General features: G+C 38.7%; 1 protein-coding gene across 5 annotated transcripts in view; it reads right to left on the reverse strand.

Annotated features, from left to right (window-relative positions):
* Positions 1 to 8843: 8843 nt before the first annotated feature.
* LOC148022915 (carboxyvinyl-carboxyphosphonate phosphorylmutase, chloroplastic-like) overlaps positions 8844 to 25473 on the reverse strand; it is a 106872-nt gene continuing 90242 nt past the window's right edge. For all 5 annotated transcript variants that reach the window (XM_087695851.1, XM_087695849.1, XM_087695847.1 and 2 more), the window contains exons 4-8: positions 10191 to 10273; positions 10059 to 10083; positions 9889 to 9908; positions 9539 to 9694; positions 8844 to 9416 (exon numbers count right to left, since the gene is read on the reverse strand). In XM_087695851.1, the coding sequence (XP_087551977.1) occupies positions 9051 to 9416; positions 9539 to 9694; positions 9889 to 9908; positions 10059 to 10083; positions 10191 to 10273 (650 nt within the window). In that variant the 3' untranslated portion in view covers positions 8844 to 9050. The remainder of the gene's footprint in view (positions 9417 to 9538; positions 9695 to 9888; positions 9909 to 10058; positions 10084 to 10190; positions 10274 to 25473) is intronic.

Here is a 25473-nt window from a genome sequence, read left to right on the forward strand (position 1 = left end):
GGGGAGGGGGAGACTAAATCTTGCAAAGAAATGTGTCACTTAGATTTTAGACAATAATATTTGGCAAAAGAAGGAGAGAATTGAGCTTATCTAAAAAACTACAAATTAAAAAGACCTTATGAGGATTCTTTAATTACCAAAAATTACAGATTTGATAGACCCAACTCTCAAAGATTTAGTAAAAGACTTAAGATGCGTGGTAAAACTAGATGAAATAGTAGAGATGTATGGGATTATGGGTATCATCCATAAAGGTTATTATGGTTCCCAAATCCTTATCCTAAAACATATCGAGATGATACCAACAAAATATAAGATGCAAATAGGCATGAAAATATTGGCTCGCATCATTAGTATCACCATCAATATTTCTTCAATCTCGCCACGTCGATACGTACATCAAAATTCTACATCAGTATAAGTGTTGCAAATATGGCCTAATACCAGTGCTTTTTGTGATGCTTATACCATCGCCTATTTCAACAAATGCAAGAAATATTACCAATGTTTTGAGAGCAAAATATATTTCTTGTAAGAATGTGGTACTTTGTAGGGTTGCTACCCTACTATTTACATATCCTATTAGGCATGGAATAATGTTTGAATTTGTATTAAATAAAAACATAAACCCTCAGTGTGGAGGTCTATAGGATGGCTAATTTACATGCAACAAGAAGATTCAATTTGGGCTCCGCTAGTTGTGGAATCAAGAGGAAAATTGAAAGATAATTATTATTGAGCATTTAAATGGCAACTCATTCAAGATTTTGTAGAGATCGGCTCAAGAAGTGGAGACTAAGGAGCATATCTCTTAGGCTTGTATCCAAGGTGTCCACCTTATAGAACACATAAGATACCATGTGAGTTCAAAAGAAAGGGTATTATATTTAGTAAAATTTAAAAGATTATATTTACAAAATCGATTTTTTAATTAAATTTTGAAAAAAATAGTAGTTTTGTAAACCAAAATGGGTGATTTTAAGGCCTTATAGCATGTAAAGAAAGGATATTTGTTAATGTCCTTTGAATACACGTTATATAGATGTTTTCTTATAAGTGGACCCCTCGGGGGCTTTGTGCAAGACCTTCCACCTTCCCTAAGATTTAACCATTCTCTTGGTTCTATACAATATCTTGGAATAATGTGAAAAGAAATACTGCAAGAGATGCCAATGTTTTTAAGGCTAATCGAGTGTCATTTGGGACTAATTAGTTGTCATCTCAATTTTTGGGGAATAAATTAACTAAACTAGTAATGTGTATATTTTATTTTATGTTAAATGATTGCTCACATGGGTAACAAATTGAGTAACAAATAAATATGTGTACATAAATAGAAGTGCTAATAATTTTATGCAAATATCCATGAAGAAAAGTAAGTGCAAAAGAAAGCTAAAACATGATGAGATCTCTCATCAATGATCTCATTCTCACAAAGTGGTTCATCATCATAACAATCTTGTAACAAATAAAGTGACATATTCACATTTACTTCAAGCAAATATGAAATGCAAGTATAATTGGAAATCCATGAAAATGAGTTACCTCTGCTCCGCACTAATGTAGTTTTTTTCTAAGTTGATATAGCCCATGCTACCATGCATACTCCTCTAAACTAGATGCCGAATAACCAACAAATGAAAGTTAAAAAGAATAACCATAATGGAAGCATCTATGTCTTTACTGCAAAAGAAGTAGCTTCTTGAGTCTTGGGTCTTCTCTGTCTGTTATGCTACACTCCTCCACAACGTAGTGGTCCAACAATTGACACCTCCTCATGCTTCCCTTACCCATGCATAATTTGCTGATTCAAGATTTAATAGGTTGTAGGTCGCCTTATTGAGTATTGTGCTTGCTTGCGCTTGGGTTTGGAAGATGTCTTGAGAGTTGGTCAAATTAGAAGTTAGCAGATCCATTCTAACTCTAGAAGGCATGGCATTTCCTTTAGATTGGAAAAAAGATCCCCTTATATTCAAAGAAGCACCTTATCTCTAAACCTCCTTATGTTTTGATAGGAGGTGGCTACCAATATAGCAGTCTCCCTCTAATCTTCTCTTTTGCTTTAGATTCCAACCTGCACATTATTAACTCAAAAAACCTTTGGATGATGACACATTCTCTCATCTCTCAGCTACGACAATGCAAAGCTAATGTACACGTCTAGATTCAATTAACTATACAACAATGGCCTAATAGAAACATAAAACCATTTAATGGGCTAATTGTATGCTAGCAAAAAATTTCCCTCATCTTTTGCCCCCCCACACTAGTTTTGGAAACATTTATGTTCCAAAATTTAGGTTGTTGTCCTTTATTTCTTTCTAAATCTTTACAACACCAAACTACTTGAATGAGTAAGTGCAACTAGTATCTAGCTAACAGGAGAAACATGATCTACCTCTCCACTTCTCTTTATATTTACATTCTTTGCCAATAAGTTTCTTTGCGATTCCCTCAAGGGTCAAATGGTAAACAATGCTCTTTAAAAGCTATGATACATCAAATGTTGAGTTTGTAAGTATTTAAGTTTCTTCTTAATTCATTATATGATTAAATTTGTAATTGATTGTTTCTAATACTCATGGTGTTTTTATTTGGTAGTTTAATATTGCAAATAGATATCCCATTAGCCACAATATGGCTTATAAACACCTTTGTAACAGGTTTGACACATGGATGTACTTATGTGAGGAGGGTGTCATTATGGAGAAAATGTGGCACATAATTATTTGTTGTATGCGTTGGAACTTCTTTGTTATTTCAAAGTATTTTCCACATTCATATGGGCAACAACACTATGAGATGGAAAGAGAGAAAGAGATCCAACTAGAGAAGGATGATAAGGATGAGGATGAGGAGAACATTGAAAAGGATAATGGGGAGGGAGGGGATGATGATAACATCTTTTTAAATGAGTTATTTTTTGTGTATATAATACAGTAAGTGGCCTATTTAATAGTACGAGCCATAATAGGTGGCCTCAAACCAATGTGAATATCTGTGTTATACTTTTTTGTATATTTGTTGTAATACATGGTAGAGTTGGTGGCTTCCAATCCATGTATACAATCATGAATGTAATATTTGGTCATTCTCATCCTTGTTTTATATTGTCAGTGAACACTTTGTTGTGTCAAACTATGTTATTGTGCATATTTTTTACATTGTGGATTCGATTCATCTTAAGAACACCGTATGAGCATGTAAGAAAGGGCCACTTTAGGAGATCCTTCAGCCTCCTTTAGTAAAAGACCGTAGAAATTAGAAAGAGAAAAGTAGAGAGTGGAGAGAAGAGAGAGGAGAGAGGGGAGGGGAAGTAAAGAGAGTCAATTAGAGAGTAAGTATGATAGAAAAAGAGGAGAGAGAAGGTAGAGAGAGTCGAGTAGAGAGAAAAAGAGGGGAAAGAAAGTAGAGAGCAGATAGTAGAGAAAGAAAGTAGTGTCCTTACCTCAAAATCTTGATGTCTAAAGAAATATATGATTGATCAAAAGAATCTTCTAGCATCATCATTTGCTTCCCCTTGATTATTTCTTGGGACTAAAGAAATGTGGGAATCAAACCTTTTTCTTAGTTTTGCTAATTTTTGGATTGATACCAATTTCCTCTTGAATACTTTCTCATTTGGATTCTTCCAATTATAGACACAATTGCGATAAAATATTTCATTTCCACATTTTAAAAATCTCATGATGCTTGAAAAATCTATCTCGCTAGCTCAAAACCAACATTTTCTACCCTTGTAAAATAGTAGTATTGTTATGAGCATATGGGATATACAAGACTATTTGAAGATGCTTTCTACTTTGTGTTGGGGTTATAGGCCTAGGGTATTAGTCTTAGAGGGTTGTTAGCTAGCGACTAAGTTGAGCATAGTGATCCTTAGCATATCTTTTCCTTTTGGTGGCTTGTTAGGTGTTAGCACTGCTCATAGAAAAGTACACCTCACCATGACAAAGAATGTTCCACTAAAGTGAAGCTTTGTTCATCAATATACTGGTGGTGCACTTGATTTTATTTTTTTCAAGAGAGAATTCTTTGTCAAAATAAACATCAAACTAGCTTAACCAAGACAAAATAGGTGTTCATCCTTTTTTATGTCAAATTTTAAAAATTGAAATGACCTATTAATCTTTTGGTCCTTTTTAGCTTGTTGAGCATCAAAGATGCCTTGAAGCATCAAACTAGCTTAACCAAGACAAAATAGGTGTTCATCCTTTTTTATGTCAAATTTTAAAATTTGAAATGACCTATTAATCCTTTGGTCCTTTTTAGCTTGTTGAGCATCAAAGATGCCTTGAAGCATGTGAGCAATGCAATCATTCTTGGATAATAAAGCTCAATTTTAATAGTCCTACTCTTGAATCACTCCAATAACTTCCACCAAATTGTGTTGAAGAATATGAATTTGTTGTTGAAGTGAAATCTTAAGAAGTGGAGATTCCATATTAGTGTAATTTGTAATTGAAGGTCCTAATATTTTTGAATTAGTTGCTGAATTTTTTGGCAATAAAATTCTATACTCCTCTTATTAGTGACATCCAAGAATTTTTGGTATAGATAGACTCCTTAAGAACACTTGCAAAAGGTATGTTGTACTCCTAATGTGAACAAACCCTGAGATTAGGGAACACTATTGTGAAGGGCCTTTGTGAATTGGGGAACACTACAAGGGATTAGGCTCACAATGGCCACATAGATGCATTTCTTGAACTTTTAAAAATTATGGGCACTTCTATATTTGGGCTTAAGCATGCATTAAAAATCCTGCATCTAAAGTCATGTGTATTTTATGAAGACTAAGCATGATATGCTTGTTTAGACATGTTATGACTACAATTCACATAAGTTTAATGCTCTTTTAACACTTGATGTTTGCAATTTGCATGTGCTTTTAGACACAATTTCAAATGCCAAAATAGATATGATATCTATAGACAAAATAGGAGGTAGTTGCTAGTTGCAAAACTATAGTGAGGGCCTCGAATTTGCAACCAACCTGTCCCTCACTCGAAACCCATCTTTGATTTCCTATTTTGAGTTGCCTATGTTTTTACATGTGCAAATGAGATATTATTTGGTATGCTCAAAGTTTGTTCCTAGTAGTGTTACACCAAAGTTATTGAGAGCTGCTAGGAACAAACTTTGGTGTAACTCTCTTACCTCTCCACTCTCTCTACTTTATCTATTATGCTCTCTACTTGCCTCTCTAACTTCTCTCTCTAACTTCTCTCTCTACTCTCTCTCTCTCTCTTCTCCACTCTTGAAGCACTCTCACTCATCCCTTTACTCAGTGCTCTCTCCTCTCTTCTCTAGTATTTATTTAATTTATAAAGTTATGCCTTTTAATAACTAATGTAAAAAACCAAATTCTTTTTTCTCTCGATTTGTATTACTTATTTAACATATGACTTGTTTTCAAAATGAAGCTTAGATTTAAATTTTTTAGGAGCACCTATCATGAACTCCATGAGCATATTAATATTATTTATCTTCAATCGCGCACACACACACACACACACACTCTCTCTCTCTCTCTCTCTCTCTCTCTCTCTCTCTCTCTCTCTCTCTCTCTCTCTCTCTCTCTCTCTCTCTCTCTCTCTCTCTCTCTCTCTCTCTCTCTCTCTCTCTCTCTCTCTCTCTCTCTCTCTCTCTCTCTCTCTCATGTGTGTGTGCATGTAGCTATGGAGAATATAAAACTCAAATGCTCTCAAAATTACACACAAAGAATGAGATTTTTCATTGATTTTTATATTTAAATATATTACATGTATAAGTAGGCACTTACCTCTATTGTTTCTAAAATCTAGCTAGTTACAATGCACGTAGGCTAGTGTAGCTTACCCACAAGATTTTTAATTGGCTATGCATGACCATCTCAATATTTAGGAGCTTATATGCAAGTTTAGAGCGAACAAAAAATATTAATCTTACATATACAAGACAATAGTTTTACCCAATGACTAATTCCAATTTACATGGGAATGAGTGGCACTTGGGTGTTACATTGAATGGCCTCCCCACATCGAGAGATTTTGAAATGCATCTTTAGTATTCACAAAATTTAGGATTAACTATAATTCTCGATTTGTATTAGTGTTAAAGCATGGAATAACTCCAAAAACTAATCTAGAAATATGTTTAGTCCTACTTTCTTTCTTTTGTGAATATTTTTGGCCTTCTCACACCAACTTGCTACTATTAGCCTATTTCATTTTTGAAAATTTCTACTTTTTAGAATGCCTTGTTTTTTAGCATGTGGGTTTGTTGATCTTTTTGGCTGCTCTTCATCTTTCGATGTCCAATATTTCTCTTTCACTTGAAATGTGATCTCTTTGATCAACGACCTCAAATATTTACATTATGGTCCCTTGTCTTGCTACCATTATTAAATACCTTGTTCTATGAAAGGTAATGAGGTCCTTACGCATGTTCCAATTGCAATATATACATTATATGTTGTCCTAGTACCAAAAAAAATTCCCAATCTTAACCAAGTTGATGGGGCTCATAAAACACTAAAATGAAGGCAAAATAATAATACAATTAAACATTTATTTTCATAGACACAAGCTTGGATTAACATCACTAGCTTGTGGTGAATAGGGTGTCGCCAAAACAACAGCACTACCTAAGATCTCTATCAAGAGTGGTTGCACTAGGGTCAAATGTACTCTATTCGAACACAAATAAGTGGAGTGCATGTTAAATCACAAAGCCTCAATGATATGCATGCAGTTTCTCCAATTAGTGGTTCTTGTAGTGAGAAATTGAGTGCAACCTTTTTTGTTGTGATAAGGTAAAAGTGGCATATGAACCTCTCCATAAGAAGTATGGTATTCGGCTAACAACTCGAAGTCCCCTTTCATTGAGAGAACTGGACAACACACTAACATTCAAGAACCCTATTATCTACTCTTTTAAGTCCACCAAATACTCATTGTGTATCATTGCATTTTTGGAATGCAATCAAGAATGTCCACTTAATATATATTTAGTCATATAGGAAGGAAAAACTAGGTTTTTTCATCCCAAGCTAAAAGCACTTGCACAGTTGTTATGCATAAATTGAATGGCATTCAAGGAGTTTCCTTTGCACATGATCTTCTATGTGTGCACATTTATGCTTCATTGTTGTGATCACATTTACACAATACATATTCTTTCATGCTCCAAGCAAGAGACACTCTATTGATTGAGAAATAATATCTACAAATCAACACACCTTGATCCATCCTATTGAATGCCATGCTAAAGTCTCATGATATAACTCAAGCTACTAAACAAAGTAAATATGTTTAATGCTAATGGTTATGTTCACACGAATGAATCTACATTAAAAATGTGATCTTGTAATGAGTACCTTCAATCTATTGCATAACCTTAGCTGGCTTCCTACTCTAGAGACCTTTAAGTTTGGTCCATCCAATGGATCTCCAATATCATTTATTTGTATACTACACCAAATTAGCAACAATCCATGTTATATCAACTATGATCTTCCTATGTGAGTACTTTGGCATTTGATTACTAAATAAGATTGATCTTCATTGGAAGCATAAAGGAAAAAAAATTAAACACACAAGACCACCAGCACTTACAAACACATTTCCAAAATCCCAAAAACCTTTAAACAAGAAAGAAAACATAAAGCAATCATCATAATCACCACAAATGCAAATAAATAAACAAGACATAGCAATCCAAATCAACACAATCCTAAATACCCTTTTTTTTTAAAACAATTTAGCCAAACCTAAAAATCAAAAGGGTGGGAACCCAACACACACTCCCAAGAACACCACCTATGTCATCCTCCTAGCTACAACCAATAAAAAATTTTACAAGTGAAAGAAATGAAAAAGAAAGTAGCGTTGGTAACACTTCAAAACTAATCATACCATTAATAAAATCACTCCCTTTTTATTGAGAAAAGTAAAAACAAACCAACCCACACATCCACAATTCCAATCCTAGCATTTTAAAACATCAACAAATAAGACACATAAAAGAAGAGGGGGAAAGCCCCAAAACTAACACCACACACACACACACACACACACACACAAAGCTAGTCACAAGGCACACCTCTAAATAACGATAATAACAAAATCCAATATAGCAATACAATTTTCTTTTTTTTAAATGTATCAAAACAACACAACAAAACAAAAGCCAAAAAATAATCATATTAAAAAAGGAATCTACAAATACACACACATGGTCTTGTCCATACCAAAGGGCTCACCTTAAAATATGTTAGTGTAACACATGGGTTTATCAAGAAACGAAGTTTTTTGGAGTATTTTAGATCTATTGGAATATAATCTCATTAGTATAAAAAGGAAATAAGTTTTTTGTAGCATTTTAGATCTATATTCTAAATCTCATTAGTTTATGAAGAAAAAGGGATCGTTTGATTTGAAAATAATGGAAGGGTTTTTTTTAATATCTATTGGACACGAATGATATACAAGATTTCTTAGTAGTGGATCCTACATGTATTTAGGCCAACTGATTACTAATATAAACATGTGAAAATTGTTGACCAAGATATACGGAACGTGTGTTACTAGCCAGTTGGACCCCTCTTTACACATCGTTGTCCAAGAATCCTGCAGTTTTTACCCTAATGATAAACAAGTTCCCACTTCTTACTCCACTTGACAAGGGTCAAATGACTCAGGCCCTTATAATGGTCTAAGGAGACACAAATGTGACAACCTCGAGCAGTTGCTATCCACTGCAAAGTTAGCCTACTTCATGAGTGAATCATGGGGCCAATGAGAATGGTGCTATCAGCGATCAACTTGCAAGATATCTCAGAGTAGAAAGCAAGACACAGCTGAGGTCAAACAGAACGATTGTGAGATCGCCCAATTATTTATACGAACATCCAAAATTTACATAGCCGCTTACTGTTGGGAGGAGCTAGAGCGAGTAGCATTTGCAGAAGTCTACATCTCACATAAAATCAGTGTGGCTGGTCCCAAAATTGCCAAATGCAGGTCAAAAGAGACTCGATATGAGCTGAGCTATTTGCAGTCTCATGTTCAGTGATTCGTTGTGACTGCAGCTCTGTTAGGAGAATATCGTGTTTCAAGCTCAAACCATGACTCAAGGTTCATCAACTCGTTGAATTCCTCAAATGTTGCTAGCTTGTTGAGGTCCTCCCTGGTAGTGCCCTTCTCTTTCAGAGTCTTTGTGATATCCACTAATGCACGAGCCGTTGCATATAATGTTGTAAGCGGATGCACAATTAAATGGAATCCCATTTGTTGGAGCTCTTCAGGTGTATGCAGCGGAGTGATACCACCTTCTAGCATGTTGCAAACCCTGTAGCCTTTTGTCCTTTTCCCGATCTCCTTCAGCTCCTCATCATCACGAGGTGCTTCTACAAAACTTGCATCTGCTCCAGCCTGACAAGTACCAATGCACAGAAAAATTAGTAGTCCATAACCATTCCAGTGGGCAGATTTTTAACTTTAACTGACTAATAGCTTCTAAGATGTAGTTCAAACTTGCTCCGATTTTCTTTTACCTCCATGTAAAGGTTGGCACGTGCTATTGCTTCCTCTAGTCCGTTCTTTGCTGAGGTAGCCCGAGCATCTGTCCTTGCAACTATGAAGAAATCATTGGTGCCAACTGCATCTCGTGCTGCTGCTATCTTTTGTGCATGTTCCTCTGCTGGAATAACCTATCACAACGGTACAATCACGGACTACTACTGCACTGTAGAAGCCTATAAAATCAAAGAATTTGCATAAAGTAATCATTGTTTCCAAAATCCAAAAAATCAAGCTACAAAACTCTTGAACATGTAGCTTGTGCACACTTGACACACTGCACGTGTGAGACTCCTAATATATGGAGCTTGTCAGAGCATCGCACCTGCTTCCCCCTCATATGTCCTTCAAAATGCCCACCGAATTGACATCCCAAAGAAGAAACAGGTTTCAATTAATAAAAGCAACTAAATAATCGAACAAATCAAAACTCAAATAATTTATAGCCCAAAGCATGGAGTCGAGACAGCTTTAAATAACCACTCAGCTTCATACCACATTTCTTGGGCCAGACTTGATCCTGACACCAAAGAAACAGAAGGTATTACCCACCATAGAGATTTGTTATTTTTCAAACCTTCCTATAAGGGCTTGATTCTTCTACAATGAGGTTGTTCACAGATTTACCTCAAGGAAACACCCCGCTGCACCAGCAGCAATCAGATCTTTAACAGTCCTCTGTACGTTTAGAGCGTTGCCTCCACCAGTATCTGCAGTAAACATAGTGGCAATTAGAAAAATGAAACTAAACTGGATATAAATGGTGGGCATGCTTGTGTACATAACAATCATAAGAAAAAGAATCCCCCTTAAAATTTAGAGTTACAATTCTATGCTGAACCTAGTGTGTTTGAATTATGTTAACATACAAGAGAGATCACTGACCCTCCCAGCTTTGGTACAGCCCAAAAGTTCAGTGACACTGGCTGCCCAAGTGCTAACCTCAGCAGATGCCTAACTTTTACCAAGGTTCCAACCCAGCATCCTGCATCTTCCCTCCCTCGTGCACCCTCCTCATCCTCCTCCACACCCTCCTACATGCACCTCTTGCTTCTTGACCTCCATACCCCTAGCTCGTCCCTCCAACCAGACAACCTCTCCTCTACCTTGCATGGCAAAGGTGTCCCCCCAAAACCCCCCTGCACCAGGGGCACACTGTACAAACACAAAAGGAGTGTAAGAAAAGACTACAGCCTTCAAACAGGCTGTATGACACTTCCATCCCGCATCTAGCTTCATGACTGGTTTCACTCCACCATCTGCATTGGTGCCTTGTGCATTGCTGAGCCTACACTGATGGGACAAGGCTTTCCATGGTAAGAGTCACCTCCATGGGAGACTACAGAAGTACTGATTGACAACTCCCTAGAGATATGCAAGGAGTCATCTATCTGGTACATTGTTACAACAATTTTGGTTATCTCCAATTTCTAGCACCACCACAGGTTCCCTCAGCACCCAGTGACTCTCTAGTACCAATATAAGTTGTACATCATCTCCTAGTTGTTAGCCCTAACATTGGGTCAACGGGGGACATCATGGAGCCCTGATGTCTATCATCAACTGGTGGTCAATAAGGATTTTTGGTCCATTGTGGCCAGCTGTGTTGTGGTTGGACACTTTTAATCCACCTCAGCATTTTCGTTTGCACTTACACTTTTCTATATATGGACTCCCACTGCTTTCTTGCATTTTTGGCCCAAATACCTCTACTCCCCTATCACATCAACACCCTCACTATGGCTACACAATAGCACATACAAGGGTTTCCCTTGTATCAGCCTTCTTTCATCATCAATCTGAGTTCATCACCTTCATCTTTGCTCTTTTAGCATTTTTGTCTTCCATTCATGTGCTCCCTTCTTCCATTGCCATATTGATATGGCATCAAGCCTTGCAATCGTCCCCAATTGCACTATAATGTGCCAAAAGCAAAAGATACTGCATTGAAATTTTCATAAGGCATCATACTAAAACAACATCGGCCGCTATTGCCTAAGCATACCACTGCCAAACACTTGCTGAAAATTTCCAGCCAGTATAAGCAAAACATAATACACAAAGAGAATCCAAACTACTACCAAGACCTCACGGAATTTATCCATTACTAGAGTATCACAAATGTTCAACCAAACAACCGTACTAAAGCATAAACCATGGTTGTGCTATCAATGGCATCATATAGTGCACTGCTGTCCATAAAAACCAGCTGAATACCACTGATAAAACTAATGATTATCCACTACAAACTAGCAAGTAGTAACCAACCTTGATGATCATAATCTGATGGAAATGTATAGTTTCAAAGCCATGGTGAAAACTATGTCTATATGCATATCAATTGCAATGACTAGTACACTAAACAATGATCCCATAATAGACATACAAGCAACAAGCAATACCTTTTATGCACACTGAACACATCTAAGATCCACTAATACACTAAAGCTGTCTATCACTAGAGGAGTGGAAGTGCTACCTCCACAGTAGCAAGGGAACGGGAATGAGAGGTCTTGGGGTAACAAGAACAGGGTCGTAGAGGGAATGGGAACACGAGGGGAAACGACTTCTACTGTATACAAAATACATATATGCCTAAATTCATTTATTCATATATATCTTACAAAAGCTCTTCAAAGAACATGTACAATTTGCATAACATGATAGTCTACTCCCTAGACACTACATTTATTACATCTAAATGGAACGTAAGACCCAAAATAAATGATAAAATCTAAGATCAAACTACATGAAAGAGTCAAGAAATCAAGATAACTGAAAGTGGCACAAGTTTTTTTTTTTGGATTGGGGGGGAGAGAGAGAGAGAGAGAGAGAGTGTGTGTGTGTGTGTGTGTGTGTGTGTGTGTGTGTTATTCCTGGGCAGTCCCGCCTTTATTCTTTTCAACGTATTCATTGGCACTTTCGGGTACCCCGTGGATATTGTGACATCTAGTCATCCACACAAGTCAGACTTCAAAGGTACTCTCCTTTGCCAGTGCTACAACCATTGTGTCCATGGCGTGACTGAATGTTTGTGCTTCCGGATGATTTCGAGAAGAGGTCTGCTAACCATTTGAGAAGAGATGGGTCACTACAAAGGTAAATAAATTATGGCATATTAGGGATGGCAAAAAGAAGTGGTAGGAAAGATTCATTCAGCTTTGGAAGTCTAAGGTTCCCTATCACGGTAAAGTCTTCTTGTGGAGACTGATGATTGGTGGTCTTCCAACTGGAGAGGTGTTGTGTGCCCGAAAGATTTTTGTTGATCGTTGTGTATTCTACACTACATGTGATGAAACATTGCTTCAACTTTTTGTCTCTTATCCGATTGCACGATAGATCTGGAGTTTTATCTCTCGAGTGTGGTTCTCAGCAACTCAACTCCAAATAATAGCCCGTTCATGGATCATGGGAAAGCTCCCCTCTGTGCCTTCTTTGCATTTTGATTATTCCTGCCTCTTCCATTTCCTTAAATGGACTGCCCTGTGGCATATTTGGCGTACTCGGAATGCCTTTATTTTTTATTTGGCTTTGGGCATCCATGGTCATGTGGCCCGTGTTCGAGGTTTAATGCTATGGCACATCCCTTCTATGATATCAACTGACCTCGTTCTTCCTGACATTGCTGCTCCCTGGCTGGATATTGTTCACTCTACTCCACTTGTCCTTTTTGTGTGATTTTTTCCTTGTATTAAAGTCCTAATAGTCTTTCGTCAATTTCTTTGATAACCTGATGGTCTGATGTAACAAAAAGTAGGAGATATTGAGGGATGAAATGATGAACGGGTTGTCTCTTACCCATCCAACCTCCAATCCTCACTAAGAGAACTAAAGAGGGGCACCACCTAGCCAAAGGGAGATGGGCTAGGACATCCCTTTTCTCAAAGAGAATCAAGAGAACCAAGACACAAAGTTATAAGAGAGAATATATGTACTAGACACCATATTAGAATATGAGAGAGAGAGAGATGAGAGGAGAGGGAGATAATAGGAGAAGAGATAGAGGAAGCTTGCCATTATGCTACATGGAATGAGAAGATGAGAAGAGAGGGAGATAATAGGAGAACAGGTAGAGGAAGCTTGCCATTATGCTACATAATAAAAGAACTCACTCATAGCTCACCTCAAAGAGATGGACTAGCATGAGGGTATTCTAGAGTGCTCTCATGGACTTGTCATTGTCCTCCTCCCCTTGTTCATTCTCCATAGGCTCTTTATATAGCCTCCATGAGGGATTAGATTAAGCTAACCTTCCTAATTAACATAATCCTAGATGATGTATGGCATCTTTGAAAATATGGAGAGTAGTGGATGGGACAAGTCCCACCTTAGTCATCATGCAAGAAGCCAAGGGTGGTGCTAGACAAAATAAAGAAATGGAGCTAGATTACAAGAGGTGGGTGTCCAAAGTACATTATTATAATATATTTACAAGAAAGATAGAGTGGAAAGTTGGTGTGGTGAAAGAGAGAAGAAAATTGCATGTAGCCAGCAGTCTGCGCCTTCGTAACTTCAAATCCGTGAAGAATCTGAAAAAAGTTTCTTCTGCAACTTTGTAGAGCAGGTCAAAACCGATCGCGCATCGCGGGAATTTTCTTGAAATTCACTTTTTCTTGGGAGTTATTGAGATTATAAAAAACGGCTTTTAAAAGCTCCTTTGACTTTAGTCCCCCATATATATATAAATATATATAAGCATGTGACAGAAGGGGTCCATGCTTGTAAGCTTTTATGTAAGATCCAAATGACACCATGATGTGGATATTGACTTGTGTGCTAGGGTGAGGTGTCCTCTAATGATGGTGATAGATTCCAAATCTTAGTGATGCAGACGGAGCCCATGTGTAGTTGGAAGCTAGTCCTTTGAAAAATTTATGCACTCACTCAACTCCTAGGTGTAATCCATTTTCATCTTCACTAAGATAACCATCCCTTTTACCCTTTACATTGACATGCTTCCTAAGAACTTGTTCTCTCCATTTGCTAGAGTTATCATAATCGAGAAGCAATGTAGCATACCTAGTGCTTGAAGAGTAACCCCAGAGTGATATGGTAAGCTCTTGATAGGGGCTTTGGCCAAATTTTGTGGTAATAATCCGGGTTGTAAAAAACCCGGATCATTAGCCCTCTCCTTAGGCTAGAGGTATTCATGCCTCTAGCTTGATAATGATGGTCCAATAGAGCAAGGAGAACTGCACCCCCTCATTTGTGGCTCTTCATTGAATGACTGCTCCAAAGTGTTCATATTTCTTTGAAAATAAGGCTTCAGTCGCCATCCATTTACCCTTGTCTTGTGAATCTTCCCATCCATGTCACCTAGCTTATAGCTGCCATTTGGATATCTCCTTATGACCATGAATGGCCCTTCCCACTTGAACACAAGTTTAGCATCCTTTCTGTTATTAAAGCGGTTATCATAGCGTAGCACAAGTGATCCTTCCCTTATGTGTTTGCTAGCCAGCTTCTTATTAAATGTCTTCCTCCTCTCTTCAGCCTGCATGGAATAGTGTTGAACTACTGCTTCTCTGTCTAACTCCAGCCTCTCTAGATCCAAGATCCTTTCCTCTAACTTCTTATCTTGATTTTTCTCTTGACTGGCTACTAAAACACGCAAACTGGCCAGTTCCACCTCTATAGGAAGCAAAGCCTCTTGGCCATAGACGAGATGAAATGGAGTATAGCCAAGTGAGGTTCTAAATGAAGTCCTGTAAGCCCAACGAGCTGCGCTCAATTTTTTATCCCAATGCTTGGGGTGCATGTGTACTTGCTTGGTAATTATCTTACAAATCAGCCCATTCACTTTTTCGACCAAACCATTGCACTGTGGATAGTAGGGAGTAGAATGCATGTGCTTGATTTTTAGCCTTTCCATTAGCTCCCCTACTAGGTTCGCTCTAAAACCGGGACCCCGATCAGAGATAATTTCCAAAGGTGTGCCAAACCTGCAACAAATATTTTCAAACACAAATTTTCCCACTTCTTGGGCTGTGATCCTACTAGTTGCTAAAGCCTCTGCCCACCTCGTCATGTAGTCCACACCCATTATGATGTATTCCTTGCCAGATTGAGTTTGTGGGAGTGGCCCTATTGCATCAATCCCCCATTTCTCAAATGGGCCATATGTAGTTATGGGATTTTGTTCCTCATGTACTAGCTTCCTTGGTCCGGCCTTTTGGCAATGTCACAAGTGCGGCACCAATATTGCACATCTCGATGTAGACTAGGCCACACAAAACCGGCTTGGAGAATCTTCCTGCTGGTTATTTCTTGAGCAAAATGTCCGCCACAAACCCCCTCATGGCAGCTCTTAATCACATCCATAATCTCCTTTGCTGTTGGCACCCTTCTAAGCACTGCATCCTTTCCTTTGCAATACAACACATCATTTATCAAGTGGTATTTAGTGGCCTTAGTAGCCAGCCACCTTTTCTCACTCTTACTCATATGTGTAGGTGCCTCACCATGCTCAAGAAAATAAAGCACATCTTGTAGTTGAAACTTACCCTGAAACAAGGAAAGCTTTACTGCAATGATGCCCACCATTACCTCTTTCAATTTTTCAGCTGCTAGAGCATCTGTGTCGCCATTTGTGCGCCTTGGCACAAAATAGATTTGGGCTTTCTGTAGCTTTCTCATGAGAGTTTTAGCTTCTCTCATTTTCACTGCTAAGTTATCATTTTTACAAGCCCAGATTCCTTTCATTTGCTTAACAATGAGCATAGAATCCCCAAAAACATTAAGTCGAGTGACACCATGTGAAAGACACTACCTCAAATCTAAAAGCAAGGCTTGATATTCTGCCTCATTATTAGAATGAACATCCTCCAAGCTGATACCTTCTCCATAAAGTTTGTCACCTTCGGGACTGAACACCACTATTCCTGCTCCCGCTCTGTCTTTAATACGCTTGTAGGCCCCATCGAAGTAGAGGGCATGGGCATTCTCCACCCGTGGCGGCTCCTCAAAAGGAGGTGTCTCCTCTTTTACTTTTTCCTTCTCTTTTTCCTTCTTTTGATGGTATCTATGGGTCAACAAATCAGCTAGGCAAGCTCGAGTAGAATCCTCCACCTTGAAGGTGTAGTCAAACTCTTGGAGTTGTATCACCCATTAAGCGATTCTAGCTGAAACATCCATGTGCTATAAGGCATAGGAAAAATGTTCTTCTGTCGTGATCACTGTGAACGGCCTAGGGAGAAGATAGGGACGAAACTTTCTTATAGCAAACATTAGAGACAAAACCATCACCTCGACCATCTTGTACCCTCGTTCTGATGCTATCATTACTCTGCTAGAAAAGTAAACCAGTCTCATTAGGCCAGTTTTAGCATCCTTTTGTATTAGTGCTGCCCCTAGAGCATCTTCCCCAAAACTCGGGTTGACAAAAAACTCTTGATCCCAACAAGGCTGTAAAATTATAGGAAGGGTGCTAAGAGCCTTCTTCACCTCGTGGAAGCACCTTTCGCTTTCGTCACTCCACAGGAGCTCCTCAGAGTGGGTTAACTGTTGCAGTGGAAATATTAATTGGGAGAGGAGATAAATGAACCGCCCCATATATCGCACCTTCTGAATGAAAGAGGTTAGTTGCTTCACAGAAGATGGTGATGGCACCGCCAATAGGGCCTTAACTTTGTTTGGATCTGCTTCAATGGCCCTCTCACTTACGACATGCCCTAAAAAAGTTACACTACTTTCGCCAATGCGACACTTCTCATGGTTTAATTGCCCCCCCATTTGTGCAAGGCGGTTGAAAGCTTCATCCACCTTTCCTAGATGTAAAGCCTTAGAACTATAAATACAAAAATCATCAATAAAGACCCTGATGGATTTCCCAAAATATGGTTGGAAGACATAATTCATGAATCGTTGGAAGGTAGCTGGGGCATTTGTTAATCCAAATGGCATTACTTTGTAAGCAAAACAACCCCAAGGTGTAATGAAGGTGGTCTTCTGTTGATCCTCCTCAGCTATTTGGATCTGAAAATAACCTGAATACCCATCACAAACAGTGTATCTCTCATGCCCGGCCACCTCGTTGAGTATTTCATCCTGAAAGACAAGAGGAAAGTGATCTCTCTTTGTTGCAGCATTTAGCGGCTTGTAATCCACACAAATCCTCCATTTTCCATTCTTCTTGGGTATCACCACCACAGGTGAAACCCACTCTGAGTCCCCTGTTAGATAGATGAAGCATACCTTCAAAAGTCGTTGCACCTCAGTGAATAGAGCATTTTGTTGAACTACTCCCAATCGTCGTAGTCGCTGCACTACTGGCCGTACTCCCTCTTTTAGATTAATGTAATGTTATACTGCTGTCACACCTATGATGTGTTCATAATCAGAAATAAAAAGTGTAGAGTGTTTTATCACCACTTCTATATAGGCTGCCTTCTCCTCAACTGATAGATCCTTAGCCAATATTTTTTCTAACCCCTCCTTCTCGACCTTTGGAAGCTGTTGTGAAATTTCACTACTAGAAGGCCCTTTTAATGTAATCCCCATCACTTCTAGAGAGCTTTCTTCCTCCTCATTAGAAGACTCTCCCTCTGTCATAGATGACCAACCCTCGCTGGAACTCCATTCATCAGCGGTGGTCTCTAACACAAGATCCTCCTGTCGGCCCTCCTTCATGTTGTAGATAGTGCTCTTCCATTTTTTATGCAGCCCCTTTTGTGGCCCTAGCTCTAAAGCCCCTGTCTCCCAATCTTGTCTGGCTTTCATTCCCATTAACCATGGTCGCCCAAGAATGAGCCGATAGCCGTCCCCCTTCACTGTCATCACAAACATGTCAAGCTCCAATTGCACTCCACACACCTTTACCTTGACTTTCTTTATAACTCCCAAACAATTTACTACTACATTGTTAGCCATTTTGGCCCCAAATTTAGTAGTTTCATTTACCTCTAATCCCAAACGATGCATCAACTTTTCCGTCATGACATAAATCTCTGCACCTCCATCCACATATGTCTTTGACACTCTCTGCCCATTGATTTCGGCTTCCACTAAAGGCACAATATCTTTCATCTTTCTAGCTTGGATTGCATTCACATGTCTATTCTTCATGGGTCTAATGCTTACCATCTTTGACCATTGTCGCCGCACTGTTGGAGATAGATGTAGTAATTGTGGCCATGAAATTTTTGGCCCCTGATTCCTCACATCAGCAAGCAAATCATAAGCTCTAGTACGTTTACACAGGGAAAAATCATCTGGCTCAATGTGTCGGCGTGAGCGAGCCCTCTTCTTTTTATTGTTGCGTGTCTTTGCAACCATTGATGACTGTGCCTCCTCTTTCATATTTTCAACCTCCTTTGGTGGTGTATGCTCCATTCTCTCAATTCTCCGGGCTTTCTTCATCGGCATTGCTTCAACCTCTACTACTTTGGCCTTCCCTTTGACATCACTCTCACCTAAACTAATTATCCTAACATCATGATTCTCTGGCGGTTGGACAGGCAAGGGAGGGACCTCTGCAAGTGGTCGAGGATGCTGGAGAACTTGAACCGGTGGTGGAGGCCCTGGATTCGGTGGAACAAACCTTTCCCTAGGTGGTGTCACTTGTTGTCCCCTCCTTCTTGGTTGGAACCCATTTCCTGGAAAACGCCTAGGATGAGGGCAAAAGTACATACCATGGCCAGTCTCCCCACAATTATAGCAAACATACTCTCTTTCTTGTCTCCTTAGACCTCGATTGCCTTCATTTATGAGGGGAGGGGGCCGCACTCCTTGCACCCAATTTAATGAAAGGCTTTCAAGTTGATTAGTAATGCATTGTAGGAGCTCTTGTTGTGGTATCACCGGTTCAGGTGGGGTCTCTGCTATTTCTCTAGGCCTTGGTATGGTTGATAAAACCTATATGGGCTCAACTCCCCCCTTCAACTGGACTTGATACTTCAATTTTCTATCTTTCTCCCTCGCATAAGTGACTGATTCTTCATAGGATGTGGGAAACTTTCCTTTTACCTTCTCCCTTAGTAGAGGATGGAGTCCGGCTAGAAAACAATCTTTCTTAAAGCAATCAGGTACTCTTTCTCCCTCGGCTAAAGAGACTGTCCATTTATCCCACAATTTTATAAACATGCCTTCATATGCTTGGTACTCCCCTGGTAAGGTTTGGCGAAGATCTAAGAGTTGTCTCCAAATATCTTCAGGTGGCTCTATAACTTGGTACTTGTGCATGAATGCGGTCTTGAGATCCTTCCAATTACCCCTTGTAGCCTCTGAGAGAGCTTGATACCACACTCGAGCATCACCCTTTAGAACTAAAGGGAAGGCCCGTACTTTGGTTACTTCATCATCCCGGCCTGTGACTAGGAAGGCTATTTCTAGGTCATCCAAAAAGTCCAGAGATTTCTCCCCTTTGTGCCCAAAAAAACCTGGAAAAGCCATGATAGGAAGATGTTGATCTAGCTCAATACAAAATAAAGATGAACACGTCTAGGTCCAAGTTATATCTTATTAAGGGTAGAATAAATGGATTTACAGATGTATTAATCTCAGCAAGACGACAAGGGCCCAATAAGACCCTTATAATATTTTGAAACCTGAGCTTTGTGCTAACAATTATATGCACGGTTTGTCTAGCAAATGGACGGATAGGTCCGTACAAATCCCTATGATTCATGGGATACACTTAGAGTAGAATGAATATGTGCACATTAAAGGAGATGTTATAATCCAAAATAGGAAGTATTATGGGATCAGGGAACAACAAAATCTCTCTCAACCTCTCAGCTCCAAAATAGAAGACCAACCTTTGCTGAAAATCTATCTTTCTACTAATGCACACATCCACCCGAATGTTTTGAACCGATTGAAAGTTGTAGAAAGTAGTAGTCATTTATGCATTAACTACAAATTTTCACTACAAACTTTCATAAAGCGTGTTGTTGAAGCTATGGCCTCTTAGATCCCACCATTCGAGATATGCGAAGGATTTGCTCACCACTGATTAGCGTAGCTTTTGTGTGACCATCATCAACCTTGTAAAGTTCATAGGCTTTGATAGCTAGCTTCTCAATTACTTTGAGTCTTCTTGCTAGTAGTAGTTGAAGCGCATCACCATATGTAGCCTCTCGCCAATACCGCACATCATTGATGTATAACTCACCCTCCAAAAACTTGTTAACCCCCGAATTTGAAAGCGCCTTCACCACTTGAAGACGAAGCTCCTTAGGGAGTGTCTTTACACTAGACACCAAGCACTCAACACAATGCCTTGACCTAGAGACTTCATGAGAGCAAGATTTCTCATGAAGCAAAAAAGGGTGTGTATAATTAACTTGCTTTACCCGCATACGTGCCGTTTCTCGATAAAGATCCTTCTTTTCTTGAGCTTCTTTTGGAGACCATAGCGGTACTCTTGAGTGGTGAATCCCTTGAATAGGGTTTGATGAAGATTCCTCCTTAGTGATTTCTTGACAAACACTCCTTGAAGAAGACAACTCCTTAGATGTTTCTTTCTTCATAGAAGTGTAGAGCATAGCTTGAAAACTCCTCAGTGGGGGAACCAAAAATGAGGGATGAAATGATGAACGGGTTGTCTCTTACCCATCCAACCTCCAATCCTCACTAAGAGAACTAAAGAGAGGCACCACCTAGCCAAAGGGAGGATGGGCTAGGACATCCCTTTTCTCAAAGAGAATCAAGAGAACCAAGATACAAAGTTACAAAAGAGAATATATGTACTAGACACCATATTAGAATATGAGAGAGAGAGATGAGAGAAGAGAGAGATAATAGGAGAAGAGATAGAGGAAGCTTGCCATTATGCTACATGGAATGAGAAGATGAGAAGAGAGGGAGATAATAGGAGAAGAGGTAGAGGAAGCTTGCCATTATGCTACATAATAAAAGAACTCACTCATAGCTCACCTCAAAGAGATGGACTAACATGAGGATATTCTAGAGTGCTCTCATGGGCTTATCATTGTCATCCTCCCCTTGTTCATTCTCCATGGGCTCTTTATATAGCCTCCATGAGGGATTAGATTAAGCTAATCTTCTTGATTAACATAATCCTAGATGATGTATGGCATCTTTGAAAATATGGAGAATAGTGAATGGTTCAAGTCCCCACCTTGGTCATCATGCAAGAAGCCAAGGGTGGTGGTAGACAAAATAAAGAAATGGAGCTAGATTACAAGAGGTGGGAGTCCAAAGCACATTATTATAATATATTTACAAGAAAGATAGAGTGGAAAGTTGGTGTGGTGAAAGAGAGAAGAAAATTACATGTAGCCAGCAGTCTGCACCTTTGTAACTTCAAATCCGTGAGGAATCTGAAAAAAGTTTCTTCTGCAACTTTGTAGACCAGGTCAAAACCGATCGCACAATGCGGGAATTTTCTTGAAATTCGCTTTTTCTTGGGAGTTATTGAGATTATAAAAAATGGCTTCCAAAAGCTCCTTTGACTTTAGTCCCCCATATATATATAAATACATATAAGCATGTGACAGAAGGGGTCCATGCTTATAAGCTTTTATGTAAGATCCAAATGACACCATGATGTGGATATTGACTTGTGTGCTAGGGTGAGGTGTCCTCTAATGATGGTGATAGATTCCAAATCTTAGTGATGCAGACGGAGCCCATGTGTAGTTGGAAGCTAGTCCTTTGAAAAATCTATACACTCACTCAACTCCTAGGTGTAATCCATTTTCATCTTCACTAAGATAACCATCCCTTTTACCCTTTACATTGACATGCCTCCTAAGAACTTGTTCCCTCCATTTGCTAGAGTTATTATAATCGAGAAGCAATGTAGCATACCTAGTGCTTGAAGAGTAATCCCAGAGTGAAATGGTAAGCTCTTGATAGGGGCTTTAGCCAAATTTTGTGGTAATATTCCGGGTTGTAAAAAACCCGGATCAATATAAAGAGAATGCTAACTTGATGGTCTGATGTAAATATTAACTACTTAATTCAATTATCTTCACGAAAAAAAAGAGTTGTATACCTATTTGAGTGCAACAATTGATCCATGCATTCGACTATGGAGGGGAGACAAAAGCAATGGTGCATGGATATCCAACAATGGCAGCTTGGATATTCCCTTTTGTGTTTCCCTTCACGTTTCCCTAGCCATTCTCCTTGCTAGACATTCCCCCTTCAAGTTCCCTTGTTCCCTAGTATTTTTTAGGGGGTGGAACGCATTCCCCTGTTACTATGGCTATCTCTCCCTTGAGCATCAGGCAATATTCTCCACTCTTACTTTCTAAAATCGACTCTAATTGAAAAATATCAAGGTAAAGCTGCAACCACCAATGATGGTCTACCAAGTCACCCTCTTTCATTCATTTAGCATCCATTGGTTAATAGTTTTGAAAATTTAGCAAATATCTTTTGGAAACTTTATCTCTAATCTTCCTTTCCTTATATTGCAAAATCTACTCACATACCAAAATCTCATCCAACTTCTCAATCTTAGGTTAAATTTCAGTAGATATATCCTCTCGCACATTACCACGAAAAGGCCTCTAAGCTCACATGAAAAGCATTATGGATCTGCCAATGTGGAGGCAATTTCAGCCTATATGCAATATCACTAATCTTCTTTAACACCTAGAAGGACCCATAGTAATGTATATTCAGCTTTGGATACAATCTCTCTCTGTCCTTCATCTTTTGCAACCTTATCCTTTCAAAACACAGCAATACACAATCCCCCTCCGCAAACTACAAAGCATGTCTATGGCGATCAGCTGTCCTCTTTTGCTTCTCTTGTGATCTCCAAAGTGCCTACTTTACCTTTTGATAAGCCACATCCATGTTCTAAAAATAGCAATCAACCTCAAAGATCTTATCCCTAGTGTACAAAATAGAAGGCACTTTCTTATCACATTCCACAATCTCACCTAGAGCCTTACCAGTGTTACTATGCACTATATTATTATATATAAACTAAAACAAGGGCAAGTACTACTCCCACTATGTCTTACACTTTGATAGATAGCACCTCAAGCGATCCAATCATCCAAGACTATGGAATTTGCCTCTTCAGATTAACCACATTTGTGGTGCAATAAGCTCGGCATCTTTTGCCTATCGTACTTGACCTTTTGGCACACATTGCATGTAACAGAAGATTTGCTCTACATCATGTCTCAAAGCTGGCCAATAGAAAAAGCGCTCTACTACCTTAATTGTAGCATTAATACCTCTATGCCCTCCATAAGGAGTATGACTTTGTCATCACATTTGACATATAGTCATTCATGCATCATCAAAAAGTTGTCTCTAAGTACATAATGCTCATGCCATTGGCCATTGCAATGCCATTGGCCATTGGCCATTGCAAAGCTCAATGTGAAACATTTGCAAAATCAAAATCAACACCATATTGATCCTTCACGGCATTCAACTCAATGTGATAAACCACATAAACAACAACTGAAATCTGAGACTTACAAGACAATGCATCACCTACTACATCGTTTTTTCCATCTATATGTACGATCTGAAAATACAACATAGAGAGAAAGTTTGCTTATCTCATGTGCTTCTCAACTAACTTAGTCTAAGTAAAAAACTAGCACAATGTTTGACAATTTGTCTATATAAGGAAATTAGTCTCCCAAGAGAGCATTTCCATGTCGAAAATACATTAATCACAGCTAGTAGATCCTTTTCATAGACCTGCAAATTCTTATTTGCACCATGGAGAACATGGTTCTTATATGCTATTACTCAGTCCATCCTGCATTAAAACATCCCCAATGTTGTTTCCATATGCATTATACTATACAATTAATAGCTTCCTTAGATTAAGCACAAGCATAATATCTCAAGTCATCTTTTTCTTTAACTTACCAACAGTTGAAATTTTCACTATAGTCCACTTAAATGACACACCGTTCTTTTGCAAGCATGCAATGGAAATGATATTTCAGCAAAGTGACAAATATATCTCCTGTAATAAGAACACAAGCCCATAAAGTTGCAAATTGCATTACATTCCTCAAATGTGGCCATGAACATATTGCCTCAACCTTTGCAAGATCCATCCCTACCACATCAACTGATGATGTATGGCCCAAAAAGTGGACTTCATGCAAGAACTCACTTTTCTTGTCATTAATGACCAAACGATGCTTATGCAACTCATGAACACAATGTCCAAGTGCCTTTTATGCTCTTCATTCTTTGAATGCATAATCATGTCATCAAAGAATGTCCTCACAAATGTCATATATGGTCTAAAGAACTTGTTTGTCATACGATTGAAGACCAAGGAAAGAAGCATCAAGTGAGGTGAGATAGGGCATATCCAAAAGAGATGCCCCAATCATCGATGCTTCCATTACAACGAGCTAGGGTATATCCAAGCCAATTGTCTTAATGGCAAAAGAAGAAACTCATAAAGCCCAAAAGATGTCTTGAATGTTATCTTTGCTACATCCACTTGCCTTATCCATGTCTAATGGTATCCACTCTTTAAATAAATACGGTTAAATATGGTTAATCCCTACAATCTATACATAGTATCATCTATTCTAGGATTCGGAAAACCGATTCTTGATTGTAAACTTATTCAAGGCATGATAATCGATACACATATGCCATGAACCATCATTATTTTGCACACATGAGCAAAAAGGAGATGAGTTGAACTGGCTCAACCCTTTTTCTAGCAACTCATCTATAGCATGATTCTCTAGCCTCTCGAGTGGTAGTTATTCAAAAAATAACTATGAGAAGCAAACAACATACTTTTTTAACAATGCCATGCTATCTTTATTCAAACTAAACATATTCTCAACACATCCACTATCATCTATATCCTTGGCAAAAACCGCATACATTGAAGGATGATTTTTCATTACTTCAGAAATGGCCGAAGCAGATACAATTGGGATTGATTCCCCCTTTAATTTTTCATCCAATACATGTGATTTGCTCTTATGCTATA

Source organism: Lygodium microphyllum, chromosome 16 (assembly GCF_053477565.2).
Source record: "Lygodium microphyllum isolate KBCC chromosome 16, Lygodium_microphyllum_v1.1.10, whole genome shotgun sequence".
NCBI lineage: Eukaryota > Viridiplantae > Streptophyta > Polypodiopsida > Schizaeales > Lygodiaceae > Lygodium > Lygodium microphyllum.